This window comes from Leucopleurus acutus, assembly GCF_964270905.1.
Source record: "Leucopleurus acutus genome assembly, chromosome: 18".
Lineage (NCBI taxonomy): Eukaryota > Metazoa > Chordata > Mammalia > Artiodactyla > Delphinidae > Leucopleurus > Leucopleurus acutus.
Window position 1 is genome coordinate 2,724,343 of NC_139160.1, and position 16,205 is coordinate 2,740,547.

Consider the following 16,205-nt stretch of genomic DNA (forward strand, 5'->3'; position numbering starts at 1 on the left):
AAATATACTCATGTTGAAATCAAACAAGCCAGCCAAACGCAGTACGGACCAAGGAGCCCTGTAGTTTGGTTTGCTTTCCAGAATATGAATACCCAATGGTGGTTTAAATGAAAGACTGTTTATAGATTTGAACAGACATCTTCATCTGTAAAACCCGTGCTGTGAAGGATTATTATGACATTCCAAAAGTGGGTAGCAAGAGGCCGGCCCTCTGTAGGTGTTTGGTGTGTGGTGTCTGTGATAATGTTGATGATAATTTGGATGACTTTCTACAAAAAAAATTCACGGGCTTCTGTTGTTGGCAGATCTCTAAATGTTCATGTAATTTTCTCCATCCCTCTGAGTGGTTTTAGGGGGAAGGCGTGGGTGAAAATGTAAGATAAAGATGCCTAATTTGGTAAAATGATAGGAATGCGATTTAATCGTTCCCTGGATCCAATTTGCCTAACAGTCAGTTTCTGAAATTGACACCGAAGCAGCTTTTGTTGGGAGATGTGACTGAGCCCCTGAAGGTCCTCTCCTTTTCTGGCTTCTTTGGTAATTCACTGTGAATCAGTTGTTGCTAAGTGTGGATGTTTAACTAAGATTACACTTGGGGGATAATCACTTAAATAAGATCCCTTTTTGACGAGTCCATGGGCTGCTAATTCAGATTGAATAGAGAGAGATAAATTTTTGTTTCACTCTCATTCTGAGGTTATCGCCAATGACCTTCAAGGCTTGTGTATTGATAAGTCTGAGCAACCCTTACTTTTTCTCCCAGAGTCAAGTTAACATAACGTAAAGTGAGTGCCTGCAGACGAAACTGTTATTTCCCCCAGCTGTTTGCACCTGTACTGTCACCAGCCAGAGGTGGAGGGATGAAGGACACACGCATTGTGGGTATAATCTCGTCTCAGTGACTGGACGTTTGCCACTTAACAAACTTCGGGGAACGCTTAGGGTTTTCCAGTCTCTTTCACAGACGTGCATTCGTGTCATCGTTTATATTTATTGGGCACCAGCTGTGTGCCCAGAACTCTTGTAAGTATCATCAGTACAGTGGTGAACAAAACCTATGACATCTCTGCCCTTGTGGAGCCTGTATTTCGGGGAGGGATTTAATTGTTGTGCTCAAGGCTAAGCAGCTGTAACAGGGAAGCCCCCCAGTAGTGCAGCCTCTGTAAGGCAGCAGGTCCTCTCTGTTCTGTAACCGTGCAGGTGGTGCAGCTGGTGGAGCAGCTGTGCCGCAGGGGTCCTTCAGAGGCCCAGCGCCTGGCCCCTGCTGCTTTGCCAGCCTTTGGGTACCTTCCTCATCTGTCCTCCTCACCCATAGGACCCAGACTGGGCTGCTGCTACATGCAGCTCCAGCCCCAGTGAAGGGGACGCTGGGGTAATTTGTCCCTAAAGTGGAGGTGACACAGATGCCACCCCATCCCTTCTGCTCATCCTCCCGGGCCCCCTTGACTCTGATTTGGACGTATCACACTTGGCTACAAAGGAAGCTGGGAAATGTAGCCTCTTGCTGGACCAGCTTCAGCACAAGGCAGGGGGTGGGTTTGGGGAAGCAGAGTGGGCTGTACTGCTCCCACCACAGGGGAGAATGACAAGGAAGCACCCAAGTTAAATATATGAAACGTCAGATGGTGGCAAGTGCTGGGGAGGAAAGGAAAGCCGGGGGGCATTGGAGAGAGGTGACAGTTTTAAGGAGTTTGGCAGGGAAGCCTCACTGAGTAGGTGACACTTGAGGAAAGAGCTACAGCAGTGGAGGGGTGATGCCCGCAGCCCGGGGAGGGTGCTGCAGGCCGAGGCCATGGCAGGGAGGAGGGATTCATGGGGCGCAGGGCGGGTGCTGGGAAGAGGGTGGGGCGCGGTGGTGGAGCTCGTTTTTGGATATGCCGGGCTTAGGTGCTTCCCCATCCACGTGGAGACGTCCAGCTGGCCGTTGGGTTTGTGACTCTGGAGTTGGGAAAGCAGCTTGGACTGGGAATGTAAAGTTCAGAGAAGTGACATGCAGCGTCTGACGTAATCCTGTTCTTTGCTGTAAAGACCACGCTCATCTCCGTGGGGAGAAGCCGGCCAGGCCACAGGGAGGTCACGGGCTCCTGACTGCAGACCTGCTCGGGTGTGCAGGCGTGCATGGAAGCTCGTTCCGCCCTGAGAGAAGTTCTCATGGCCCCTCGCAGTGGATCTCGGTGCCGCGTATGAGCCCCTGTGTAATCGTCCCTGGGGAGGCTGAGGTTCAGGGAGGGGCCAGATGGTGCCAACCAGTTCCGTCCTCCCTGTTTAGCACCCTCTGTGGAGAGTGGGCTCTGGGAAGAGGGAGCTTTTGTTCAGCAGGTTTTTAAACACAGCCTACTCAGGCGTGAGGTTGAACAAGCAGGGGGCTGAGAGGAAGCAGAGCTGCAGTTACTAGTGGAGGGCGTCTGGGCGCTGCCCCTCCTGCCATCTCGCCCTCGAATCCATTCCAGACTCAAACCCCTCTGTAGAGTTTCCCCTCTGCCCAGCTCATCGTGCGACACGGAGATCCACGCCGGGCCAGAGGCCCTCAAGTGGAACCAGCTTCCATGCACACCTGGACACGTGGACAGGTCTGTGATCAGGAGGCCCGTGGTCTCACTGGGGCCCGGCCAGCTTCTCCGCACAGAGATGAGCCACATTCTGCTCGTCGTTACCTGACAGATGTTTTACCTGCATCCCTGGACAGGGTGGTCCACCAGAAAGGATCCGACGGCCAGGTTCCGGTTCTCAAGCTGCCTGCGTGTTGCTGTGTGACCTTGAGCAAGTCCCTCCAAGCCTGGGTTTTCTCCTCTATAAATAGAGGGTGGTCAACGGGCTTCACCCCGTCGTCAGGAGGGTGGGGTCACCGGAGGTGCATGTCAGCGTCAGGTGGAGGAAAGGTCCACTCCGGCCTGAACTCTTCCTCGGACATTCCCGAAAGCAGTCGGAGCCCGGCAACAAACCCCCCCGACACACACGTCTCCCCAGCCACGTTCCGAAGCTCTCTAGAGGCTGAGATGCAAGGAGGCGTCTCAGCTACTCGGATTCACTCACCTTGTCCCACTCCAAAGGGGGGAGCAGGCCTTATAGAAACACTTGCCAGGCCTTGCAAATGACCCCCGTGTTCTCATCTGTTCAGATCCGCACTTAGCCTTGTAGGACTGAGACGTCTTAGTCACTACAGACACTCCTACATCATCGTCCAGTTGAGCTGAGCCCACTGAAATGTTCAGTTTGAAACTGAACCCACGTACAGTGTGTCCTGTAACGTGAAATTTAAGCGAAGAAACAGCTCTCACTCTGAAGTAACTTGCCAAAGGGTAGTGCTGAGATCAGGGAGGAATCTGATAATTGGTGAGGGTAAGACGTGCCTTTGTGTTCCAGAGAAGTTAGAACTTTCCGGAGAATACGGGTAGTCCTATTCCTGGTTCCTCGGAAGTACCCTCAGGATCCTAGCAAGATGAGGGTGAGGTGCCTTGTAGGCATCGAGGTGCTTGGCCAGGGAATTGAGTTAGAGCCGTGGGTGGAAAGAATCTTGAATCTCAGTCTCATGGCAGCAACGACAGGTCAGAGCAGCAATCTTTTTTGGTTTGTAGTCAATAAGTCCTTTTCTGAGCCAGGACTTAGTAGGGTAGAAGCCACTTCATCCAGCTGGTACCGCTCCCTCCCCTCTGCTTTTACTGCTCAAGTCAAAAGAATGATAAGAAGATAGGCTTTTATCGGGAACTGATGTGAATGAGTTTCTGAGGGTGGTTCTACAATCTAGTGATATTCGGCCCGGTCTCTCATGGCTTCTGTAGGTATGTCTGCATTGCTGATGTGACGAACTTGAGAATGATGAACCCATTTCCCATAAAAAAAAAAAAAGATGGTGTTTGCTGTCAGGGTTGTCATAAACTTGTCCATATAAACAAGAATCAAGAATGTGCCTTTCAGAGCGTGCTTCCCGTGGGGACTCTTGGGAGGGGTGTTTGCATTAACAAGATGCCTTTTCGTATATAGGTGTCAAAAACTGAGAGGTGAAATGTCTGTATTTTCTTGTTCGTCTTCAGATGCTCCTGCCTGGGAAATGCATAGAGAAGTAGCTTATTTGGTGTAATTATGTTTAAAATGGATGTTATTATGACAACTCAGTAGCACTGATATCACAGTATTAGTGCGCTTCCTTGGAAAGATACGTGTTACCAAGACTTTCCTGATTGGCTTGGGGAAAATAAACCCTGAGTCACCAACCACCAAATTAAAAATATACCCATTTGAGGGCATTTCAGCTGATTTATGTTAGAGACAGTTCCTTTTCTGTGAAGGCAAGGAAGTTGACTCATCCATTTTAGAAAGGTTTTAAACAATAAGAACCCAGAAGACTCTAATCTTGTTCTACTTTAACCTGAATTCCTGGTTCCTCGTAGGGTTTTTCTGAATATCTAATACTCCATTGATCAATGAGTTTAACTTAATCCTTACATCATAGTTAGGAACTTTATCTTCGACTCAAATAACGTATTCAGTCTCATTTTGATAACAGTTCTGCTAAAGCCTGGTATTGACTAGAGCTTGGTTATTTGGTGGAAAGTTTCAGCTAAGGGGCCTGATCTCACTCTGAACTAAACCACTTTCTCACAAACATAAATCAGCTTCACCAGTTGGTCGCAATAGGTAATACTTAATGTTTCCCAAGCGTAGCCCACGATTTTACTTGCATTCGATATAAATTCCTATTCGTGTATTTACTTACCAGTGTTTGCACAGCTGTGCTTGTGTTCATACGTCCTCTTGTGAATTTGTCCACCGACAGAGGCTGTTTCAGGTTTAGATTTCATCTCTATCAGGTCAGAGGTGTAATCTATTTAACTTGCTGTGTGATGAACATCTAACGTGTGCAATTTGATTATGACACTATGTCTACATAGCTAGAAGCGCTATTTGTTTATGAATATTAAAACATGTTTACAAACAGATATCCTTCAAAATGTATGATTGGATTAAGATTCTTATTCATCCAGGTCCAAGGTACATGGTTTATGTGCCTTTCCCAGTGGAAATAAGAAACGTGTATGAGGGTGGCCCAGAATCACTGAGTGTAAATACACCAAGATTCAACATTCCAAAACGATCGCTCCTGCGGTCGTATTTTTATGATTCAATAATATCAACCCTGAAGTTTCTCTGGCTCTAGCCGCAGGGGTCGTACAGTGGAAACCAGGCTTCAGGAGTTGGGATGGGGGTGGGACCTGTGCACTCAGGGGTGGAGAGAAAGTACCAGGTGGCCTTTTGTGCCGTGTGCAGCACAGATGCAGACACCAGCCTGTCATCTCTAGGGCTGCCAAGTCCATTACCATCACCGTGAGTCACAGGGGCAAACGGCCCTCAAGATGTGCTTCATCCAAACTGAAAAGTGCTGTCAATCTGAGATCACAACAGTGTTCGGTTTTTTTCTCCAAAACTTAGGTGTTGTTCAGTAATTTAACAGCTAAGGCGTTAAAAAATGTTCACTGTCTCAGAAATTGGGGGCCTGCTGTGAGGTTATGAATGATCCAAGTCCTGGTTTTCCCCTAAAGTGGGCCCCCTAAGCATGCTTCAGTCCAGCCTGCTTAAAACCGTGGAAGGTCTAATTCCAATTAAAGGGCAGATACCGAGTGCTTGCCCTGGCCCACACTGCCAGGTGCTGGGGAGGAAGAGCAAGATGACAGATTCCCAACTCGCAGGTGGTTCTGGTCCAACGGGCCAGACAGCACACGTGTCGGGGCTGCGCGCGGTTGGTGTCATGGGAACAGAGGAGAGGCGCAGGGAGAGGTGCGGTATTCAAGCGATCTCCCAGGCGGAGGGAGAGTCTGAGCCGTCTAGAACACCTCCCCCTGGTCTCATTGATGTTGCATGAAGGCCACTGCTGCAGGGGACCCCGAGTTCAGTGTGAGCACCTGAGTCCCTTGGGTGGTCGAGATGTGCTGATTCCATCCCCGTGGTTTTCAGGTACCAGCAAGGTCAACCTGGTGAGGATCCCGTCCACGGCCTCCAGCCCACGGGACACGGCCCTGGCTGCCGTGATCTGCAGCGCCCTGGCCACCGTCCTGCTGGCCCTGCTCATCCTCTGCGTCATATACTGTAAGCGGCAGTTTATGGAGAAGAAACCCAGCTGTGAGTTCTGAGCCCTTTCTGTGTCTTAGCGTCTTGGTGAGGGTGTTTTGTTGGTCATCACTGCCATCCGGGTGTTCGACGAGAACCTAAGAGGAGAGTCAGGTTGCAGCCAAAGGGACAGAGAGAACACGTGGAAACAGGCGTCCCAGGGGCCTGCTCCCCAAGAGGCCTCCTGCCAAAAGGCGCTGAGGGCGCGGCCACCGGGCAGCATCACTTCCCGGGGACCTGAGGAGGCAGGGGTACCCCCGCCGCTCGGCAGAAACACAGCTCGTCTGAGCTCTGGCAACACAAGTACCTTACAGCTCGAGCTGTCTTGACCGATTGTTTCGTATCTTTGCTTCCGTGTAAGAAGTATTTTTAGATGTGAACAACAGCTCTCCTTTCCTTTATAACTGCAAAAGCCGGGGTAGTTCTGGTTGCACTGGGATGTTTGTGGGCTCCTCCTGGGGAAGCTGTCTTGCTGACCGAGTTCTCGGCCTCCGCAGGGTCCCTGAGGGCACAGGACCTGCAGTACAACGGTTCTGAACTGTCCTGTTTCGACAGACCTCGGCTCAGCGGCCCTGCGCCCCACGCCTGTTGTCAGTGCCACCGGGACTCGGCCCAGACCTGCGGTAAGTTCAGCGCTTGGGGGCCACTAGGAATGCAGGCCCTGAAGCTGCAAAGAACTGCTCCCACTCAGTTTTCTAGTTAAAGCTAATCTAGTTCAGTCGTTCTCCCCCGTCCCCTGATGTTTTGGGTGTTTTGTGTCTCTTAAGTATTTAACAGAAAAGAAGCATCTCATTAAAATTCTAGAATTTCTCAGTAACTTTTTAAGCAAGTTTGCCTTTATTTTGGGGTGAATTGATTTAAAGTAATATGAGCCTTTTGTAGAGCAGGGGATCCATCTCCATCCTTGTCTGGTGGATTCCATCTGAACCTGCATGTAAGTGTCTTAGTGTGTTTTGGGATATCTTAAAGTAGAGGGAGGAGGGAGACCTATTGCAGGGTTTTCCACAAACCATAATTGCCTCTGGGGTTATTGACAGAAGTGAAAGTTTAGGGAAGTCCAGGCAGACCCCGGAGATACTGGGGGTTCGGTTCCAGACCACTGCAATAAAGTGAATATTGCAGTAAAGCGAGTCACGTGATATTTTGGGCTTTCCCAGTGCATATAGCGGTTATGTTTGCACTGTACTGAAGTCTATTAAGTGTGCAACAGCATTATGTCTAAAAAAATAATGTATACACCTTAATTTAAAAATGCTTTATTGCTGAAAAATGCTAACCGTCGTCTGAGCCTTCAGCGAGTATAGTAGTAACATCAGAGATCCCTGATCACAGATCAGCAGAACAAATATAATAATAATGAAAAAATAATGAAAAATTCGAAATATTGTGAGAATTACCAAAATGGGACACAGACACAAAGTGAGGAGATGCTGTAGGAAAAATGCTGTCGACAGACCTGCTCGACGCAAGGTGGCCACAAACCTTCACTTTGGGAAAAAGCAATAACTGTGAGGCACGACACAGCCGCGTCTGCCTGTGATTCAGATGGACTTGGTTTCTAACGTGGGCAAAAACGGGCAAAGGTCACACCAGCTGGCACGCTTCCTGCCCCTGTCCCCACAAACTCACCTCCTCTGCAAAGTAAAAATCGACGCGGCCGCAGCCCTTCCGGAAGCCTGCCCGCCACCTGCCCCATCCACCCCTCACAGGTCCCCCGGCACCTGTGGTTGCAATAGCGCAGCAGCATTTTGTCTCCTGTAACCCTCCTTGAAGTTAAACATGTCCCAGTTCAATTGCTTATTGTCTCAGAACTGTCCGATCTTTCTTTTCAAGAAATTGAAGGGCTCAGCTTTTCGGTCTAATATTTAATACGTGGGATAAGGCATCTTCAACGTAATTATTTCTCTCCTGGCCACTGCTGTCTTCTGCTTTAGGGTTAAGAACAAAACATGGGATTGCCATGGCATGCGTGGATCTGGTTTTGCCTTTGCCTGCAGAGATCGTAGACTCAGCTCCTGGCAGCACCGATGCCTTGGTGATTCTCAAGGCGGCCCAAGCACCGCATTTTCTAGATGCTGCGCCGGGCACTGCCCCTAGATCAGAGTTAGCAAACGGGATTGCTTGAGAGAGAAACTTGGGTTTCAATGTGATCAAGTACAGCTTTGTGCAAACTCTGCCTCATCGTCACTTCTATCTGAAAAGAAAGATTAAATACGTGGATGGCTTTGCTGCACGTTTTTGAAATAGAACGCAGAGACTGGACAGCATCCGCCCCCGCTGTCACCCGCCCACGTTCAGTGTCGCTCATCATATAAATTGCTTCTTCCTTAGTGACAGTGCCTGTTTTCTTTTCACTTTTATTTTGACATAATTTCAGACTTACAAAAATGTTGAAAGAATAGGACAAAGAATTCCCACATACCCTGTCCCTAGATTCCCCCAGTATTAACATTTATCTCATGTCCACATTTGCTGTATCATTTTTATCTCTTTCTGAGTATGGTGGGTGTACACAGTCGACCCCTGAACAACTTGGGGGTTAGGGGCACCCACTCTCCGCCCAGTCAAAAATCAACTTGTAACTTAGAGTTGGCCCTCTGTATCTGCGGCTTCTCTGTGTTCACGGTTTCTCCGTATCCGTCCTACATCCTCGGAACCAAATACCCGCTGATCGTGTGGCACTGTAGTATTTACTGTTGAGGAAAATCCTCCAATACGTGCACTGTGTTGCACTGCAACACAGTGCAAATCCACGTTGTTCAAGGGCCAACTGTGTGCTTTACATAGACATGTACACAGTTTTTAAACTTCCATTTAAAAATCAGTGGCAGGGAGTTTACTGGTGGCCTAGTGGTTAGGATTCTGGGCTTTCACTGCTGTGGCCTGGGTTCAGTCCCTGGTTGGCGAACTGAGATCCCACAAGCTGTGCGGAGAGAAACATCTGTTGCAGATAAGGTATCCCTTTACTTCAGTGCTTGGTTCCTAAGAACAAGAAGGTTCTCTTACACAACAGCGTGATTAACGCTCATTTCCTAATTTTGTCTGTATGTTTTACTATATCTATAGTTTTATAAAATCAGAGTTACATATGTCTGTATATGTAGAGAGAGAAGTCTAGAAGGCTGTTCAGAAATGTGGACAGTGTCTTGCAGCTTATGGAATTAAGGAAGATTCATTTTTTAATTTCTGATCTAATCTCTCTATTTTTAAAGTTTTTTTCTTCAGTGAATGTGTATTATCTTTGTAACCGAAAATACATACCGCTTCAGTGAACATAATAGTTTGCAAAGCTGTGTGCACGTAGCTAGTTATTCTTTAAGATACATTCCTAGCAGTAAAAAAACAAAAAGTTGTGTGTGTGGAGTTAAAGGGTTTAGACGTGTATGTTCTGTGCTGCATGGCTAGCCCGCTCTGCAGAAACCCCGTGCTCTTTCCGCCCTCGTCAGCCACAGGTGAAAGTCTCATTTCACGTACCCTCTCATCATTCCTCTTCATCCTTATTTTCATTGTAGTAAAATAGACACCACCTTAACTTTACCGTTTTAGCCGTTTCTCAGTGTACAGTTGGAGGGCATTAAGCACGTTCACATTGTTGTGCAACCATCACCACCATCCCCAGAGCTTCTCCACGACCCGCAACTGAAACCCTGTCCCCTTTAAACACTCACCCCCTATTCTTCCTGCCCTCCAGCCCCTGGGACCCACCATCCTACTCTCTGTCTCCAGGAATTTGACTCTTCCGGGTCCTTCATAGAAGTGGTCCATCATTTTTAAGATAAGAAAAAAGAGAAAAAATTAAACCTCATAACCCCTTTCCCCCCGAAAGTCACCCAAAGGGGAATAGCTAAATTTTCGAGAGCAGTGTTGAACTGGTATAAACAAGCACTGCTCCTCACAGCCCTGCCGGCTTTCCTAGGGCCCGTGCATCTCATCCCATCCCCGTGCTGTGACGGGGCCTGCAGCGTCGGCCGGGAGACTCCTGCTTGTAGGGTGCACTCCAAGGCCATTCTTCAGGACAGGTAAATGGGTGTTTTTAATCTATATAATTTCGTGTTCCCGCGTGCAAATATACAGGCTACTCATGTACCAATTTTCATGGGAAACTATGGGACATCACTTTTTTAGTATCATTAATAACATTCTAGACATTGTAGGGGGTGGGAACTTTGGCAAGAATTAGGTAAGTGTCTCAGGGTTACTGATAGCCAGGGTAACATCCTTTATCCTTTACATTCCACTAATTTTGTTTTTGTTTTATATTCATGATTTGTGACACTTCCATCATCTGTAAGTAATTTTTAGCATGTCACATACTCAGAGAATTTTAGAACAGCAATCAAAGGAACTCAATTAAGACCCAGGAAACTGCCTATTTTAGACATCGGATTAAGTTTATATTGGTTAGAAGTAGGTATAAAAATTCGGTTTTAAAGTAAACGTAGTAATTTAACTCACTGTATTGAAGCAAGTTTATAACAAAGGAAGCATGAGAATTCTGACTCAATAACTTGTTGTTTATTTCATCTAGAAAACTGAAAAGCATAGCTGGAATGTTGCTTTGTAGTAGGTTTTTCTCCCAGTAGAGTACTTACAGCTCTTTCGAACATGTGTCCAGAGACACAGGTCCAGCGGGGGAAGCAGTGCCGACTTTCTTTGGGTCCCTTTCGAGGTCCGTCTGTGGCGAGTTTTCGGACGCCTGGCCGCTGATGCAAAATCCCAGCTGTGGTGACGACATCTCTTCTTGCGCTTCTTATCCTGAGCTCCCTGGAGAAGACGTTCACTCTCTCAATCCAGAGAGTGCAAGTTCAGCATCCTTGGACTCAAACAGTAGTCGGGGTCTGGTGGGCGGAGCAGTTCCAATTCAAGCTCACCCTGAAAGCTTTACAGAAACTACTGATTTATCGAGACTCAACAACTCAGTGCCAGAACCAGCGCTAACTCAGGACGCGCTCACTGCCAGAAATCAGCTGGCTCAGGAGAGAGGAGATGTCCATCACCTGGCCACTCAGCCGTCACCCCAGGTAAGGCAGCGATGGATTCGGTGTGGGCACAGCAGTGACTTAAGGAAGCCCAGAGGGAACAGGACTCTGTCCCCCGTTAAATGTGGGGGAACCTGGGGAGAAGGTCTTTCCATCCTTCATAACTTCTTGTATGTTATAGGAGAATATATTTAAATTAAATTTCAGGAGTCTTTTTTTTTTAACTAACAGCTTATCTCTAAGGCCATCCAGGGCAGCCGCATTCTTTTCTCCTCTTGTCACTCCAGCTACCCAGGACCGCACCCCAGCACCATCCTGGCTGAGAGATGAATTAGTTATGGGAGCATCTTGGAAGCAGTTCCTCACCTTTGTCTTCCCCTGTGATGTTCTCATGCCCAACACTTATATGCTGTCCATTCACGGTCAAGTTAATGAGAATTCAGGTCCCCTACGGCTACCCTTTTCCGTCCTCTCTCTTTCACTGCGGTTTTTCTAGATCGCTTTGCTCTGACTGATTGATCAGTTTGGTTGGAAATTGATTGTTGGTTGTGATCTGGCACCCAATACAGCAGAAGATCCTTCCAGATGGAAGGGTCTGACATCAGGTTTTGGGTGGGGCAGGTGGTGACTGAAGGGAGACGGGCTCTGACCCCGGGGGCCCCTGGGCCCTGTCCCTGCCTTCTCGTCCAGGTGAGGAGGTGGCCTTTGCCGAATTGGGCTTGGTGTGTACAAGCGTTCCCTGAATGTGAGCACATACACTGTTGGTGTGCCTCCTTCTGGGAGAACAATGCCGGCCTTGAGTATGAAAGGGCAGATTCACAGCAACAGGGGCTCCCAGGCCCCGCAAGCCCTGTCCTGCACAGACAGGGCTGCTCTCATCCTCGGTCCTTCCTGCCCCAGATCAGGGGCGCGGCCGATGGGCCACAAGCACGCTGCGCGGGCTCCTGGACAGCACCTCTGTTTCCTTGAGACGTCCTGTCTTTGTCTAATAAAATCAGGAAGAGTCTAAAGTCAGTGTGAATGGAGATAGTTCCTTCTAAGAACACATATGTGGGTTTATGTGCGTCTAAACCTGCAGTACTTTTTTTTTTAACGATGAAGAAAATCTTTAAAGCATGTACAGGGAATTCTGTGCTGAAAACATTTGTTGGCTCTGGAGAAAAAACGATGTTGGTTTTCTTATAATAACGGAAATGAAGAAGAGATCCATGAACGGAGGAAAATCAAACAAATGAGGCCGTTTAAAGAGCACAGACTGTGCAGCTCTGTAGCTGGGAAGCTCACTCACTGACCTTGTTCTCTGGGGCCAGCCGCTGATTTTCACACCGTTCATGAGGACAATAAGAAAAGACTTAAGAGTTGGCCTAGGTGCATATAGGTCTCAGCATGGACGTGGCCCACAGACCTTTGGACAGAGAACCCCCAGAAGCCCAGAGCAGCTAACAAGCCCCGAGAACGGGTGAGAGGAGGATGCAGAAGACAGGATACGGGGCCCTTTGGTAGCTAATCCCAACATCCCAGTCGGAAGCCTTGCCACGCACTCTAGAATGAGCAGCTTAGGACACTTACTATTTCATCTGAGTCACGTTTTCATTACAAAGTGCTGAAGTTTCTTTTCCATCAAGTCACTTGGTTCTGATGATAAACTTGCTTGTGTTACCTTCACGAATTATCTGTTTCACCTTCTCGTGTATCCACTGTCAGAAGAAAGTCTGAGTGGCTGCAGTGACGGTGCTACCATCGCACTAGCTACAGTTCTTCCGAGTATTGTCAGTAAATAGAATTACTGCTCGTCTTAATTTTGTAGCTTGTCCCCAGTTTTGTGGTGTAAATTCTAAAACTAAGGAATAAAGCATCTCGAAGCCACGTCGTGTCAGAAGCAACCCAGCCTGCCCTTTGTCCTGTCTGTGTTATGGAGGAGGTGGAGGTAGGGTGGATGAGCCCTTTTGTCCCAGCTACGTGGATGCAAAAGTGTGGAAACGTAGTTTAGTGTGTAAGATTGGTGCATCATGACGTGAATTCTTTTCATAGAGAGTTGTCAAGGTAATTATGATTACCTAAAGATACCTTCAACTCAAAGTCTGATGGAAAGTTATAATTACATATATGATGAATGAGGAAATGTTACATACAGCTTGTTCCATGTCATTTATTTATTTATTTTTGAGGTAGTTTTCAGTGGCTAAGGACATCACCAAATATTTTTTTATAAATTTATTTATTTTATTTATTTATTTTTGGCTGTGTTGGGTCTTCGTTGTTGCACGCGGGCTTTCTCTAGTTGCGGTGAGCGGGGCTACTCTTCCTTGCAGTGCGCGGGCTTCTCATTGCGGTGCCTTCTCTTGCTGTGGAGCACGGGCTCTAGGCACGCGGGCTCAGTAGTGTGGCTCGTGGGCTCTAGAGCGCAGGCTCAGGAGTTGTGGTGCACGGGCTTAGTTGCTCCGCGACATGTGGGATCTTCCCGGACCAGGGCTCGAACCCGTGTCTCCTGCATTGGCAGGCGGATTCTCAACCACTGTGCCACCAGGGAAGCCTCACTCCATGTAATTTATTAATGAAAGGTTTTTATAGGCTTTCCAAGATGTGTTGTCTTATAACTATTAGATAATTTTGGCAAATCTAAATAAGACATCCTGAATTCAGGAAAGGGATTGTTAAAATGTAAATCATTTCCATTTTCTCCATATAATTAAAAATAGCAGGGCTTCCCTGGTGGCGCAGTGGTTGAGAGTCCGCCTGCCGATGCAGGGGACACGGGTTTGTGCCCCGGTCCAGGAGGATCCCACGTGCCGCAGAGCGGCTGGGCCCGTGAGCCATGGCCGCTGAGCCAGCGCATCCGGAGCCTGTGCTCCGCAACGGGAGAGGCCACAACAGTGAGAGGCCCGTGTACCGCAAAAAAAAAAAAAAGAATTTGATTTCGGAAGCTTTCTATTATTGGACCAGAGGGCAGGACTCCTGGCTCCTCAAGTTCAAGTGCAGTGAGCTTGGCCCCTGATGTGGGCTCACTCCTAACTCAGGAGGGCACTGTTTTCTGTTCCGGGGGTGGATGAGGGCAGCTGTTACCAAAACAGCCCCACCCCTTTTTAAACAATTTATTTCCATTTTATTTTCAATGAAACTTTAAATTCCTACCCAGGCACTCACTTGTATTTTAACCTCTATTTCACGTGAATACAAGTTTCATTCACTTGTATTTTAACCTCTATTCACTCTTTTTTTCCCCAGCTTTATGGAGATGTAATTGACATATAACATAGCAGAAGTTAAAGGTGTACAGTGTGATGATTCGATTGATTGCCAAGTGCACCAAGGGACTTCTGTCTGTATTTGGTGTGAGGCTCAGATTTCTAATGTGTGATGCATTTGTTTCCGAAAATTTAGTTTTACACGGTAGTCTTCCTGTGGGTAGTTTAATGCCACCCAGAGTCTGCTAATGATATGGTTCGGGATAAAGCAAATAGGAGTGAGAGCTGTCTTTAGTCCGTATGATTCCATTTTAATCAAATGTTCCCTGAACACACCTCCCCAGAAGGGAACCAGGTCTAGGATACTGAGACATCACTTGCTAAGGTATTTGGGAGAACGAAGCCAGCCTGTTTAATAACAGGAAAAGCTTTCTTTGGTGGTGTTTCTTAACCAACATTTTAAATGTCAACATGAAATAATGGAAGGAATGCTAGAAAAGATATGAGATGACCTGGGTTCTAGTTTCTCAGTCTATCAACATCTCTATCTTTTCCTTATTGGCCAATTAAGTATAATTTTCCTCCCTGGTAGCATTAATATGGTTGTTATTATCATATCAGTTGATCAACATATTTGATAAAACTATCTTATTATTGAGAGAACCTCAGAAGTTTCTATTTCTAGATAATCTCCTTAGACCTTTGAAAAAAATTTTTTCTGTAAATGCGTCTGATATGTCACTAATGCCAAATTAGTGGTAAGTTAATGAAGGGTTACGGCGTGAATGAAGGTTTCACTCACGTACAATAACACGCAGGTGACCCAAGCCTCACCCCCTCCCAAAGTGAGGTCACTGTGCTTTTGTGATAAGGGACAGATCTAAAGGCTGCTCTCTCCCGAGGACGTTTGCCCTGTGACGTATGTGTGAGTATTCCAGGGAGGTCATTATAAGAGAAGTCTCATTCCCAGACTCTTTCTAAACTTTCTCCAAGACTTCACAGAAGTTTTAAATTCAAAGACTAAGAATAGCATTAATTATTAACCATCTTTGTTCTTTTAAAGAATAGACTAAAGAATCCTAAAACCTTTACCTACAGTTGCTTTAAAGGAGTGCAACACAGAAACAAGCGTTAAATGTTTGACTGAGGTTGAAAATCAGCAAAAGAATTGTTCATCGATACAGTTTGTTTGGGGCACATTTTCATCTTTTAAGGTCTGCACATATGGAGTGACTGTGGGTTGTTAGGAAATCTTTGTTTTTATTCTCAGAGTACATGGGTACCTGATATTGGGACACCCTTACAGGAACTTCTTGTCCATATATTATAAAATTCATGTGCGCAATTAGTAGAAGCTAAGCACCATAAATGTTTACAGTCCCAGTTTAGGGCTTTAATTTGTCAGGTGCTGTGTTCAAAGCTGTCCTTCTGTCACCGTTTCAGGAGGCCGAAAGGACTTGCTTCTTTCTGCAATGAAGTGTCGTATGGAGCCCAAAGGGCAGCCACTCCTCTGCTTATGGACTCAGCACCGTCTGGACCTCGCATGGCTTCTGGGGGAAGAAAGTAAATCTGAACCACACTGATGGCATTTTAAGCCTTTCAACCAGTTGCTTCTGAGCCAGACCAGCTGTAAGCTGAGACCTCAAGGAATACACTCCAAGCACTTCTGAGACTTTGCATCTTTCCTACACAAGAAGCTTCTACGCTACAGGCTGACTTCAGAGACTGACGGGCCAAGTTTGCAGCCACCGAGCTTAGGGGTATAACGAGAAACAGAAATGCATTCATGCTTCTTTTCACGGTGGAGGTGGTTTGCCAAGACTGAAGACCCAGAGTAAAATTTTTCATTTACATTTTCTTTCCAGAAATAATTTCATATATCCTACTAAAAGTCGGCGTCAGATGAGTTACCTTAGTTCTTAGGTAGCATGGGTTCAAA

At 47.0% G+C, this 16,205-nt stretch overlaps 1 protein-coding gene across 1 annotated transcript in view; it reads left to right on the top strand.

Moving 5' to 3' along the window:
- TNFRSF19 (TNF receptor superfamily member 19) overlaps positions 1-15,742 on the top strand; it is a gene marked incomplete at its 3' end in the record, with an annotated part of 68,055 nt that extends 52,313 nt beyond the window's left edge. The window contains exons 5-9 of the mRNA XM_082859626.1: positions 5,950-6,114; positions 6,600-6,725; positions 10,001-10,121; positions 10,718-11,123; positions 15,710-15,742. Coding sequence (XP_082715752.1) covers positions 5,950-6,114; positions 6,600-6,725; positions 10,001-10,121; positions 10,718-11,123; positions 15,710-15,742 — 851 coding nt within the window. The remainder of the gene's footprint in view (positions 1-5,949; positions 6,115-6,599; positions 6,726-10,000; positions 10,122-10,717; positions 11,124-15,709) is intronic.
- Between the last annotated feature and the right edge of the window lie 463 nt (positions 15,743-16,205).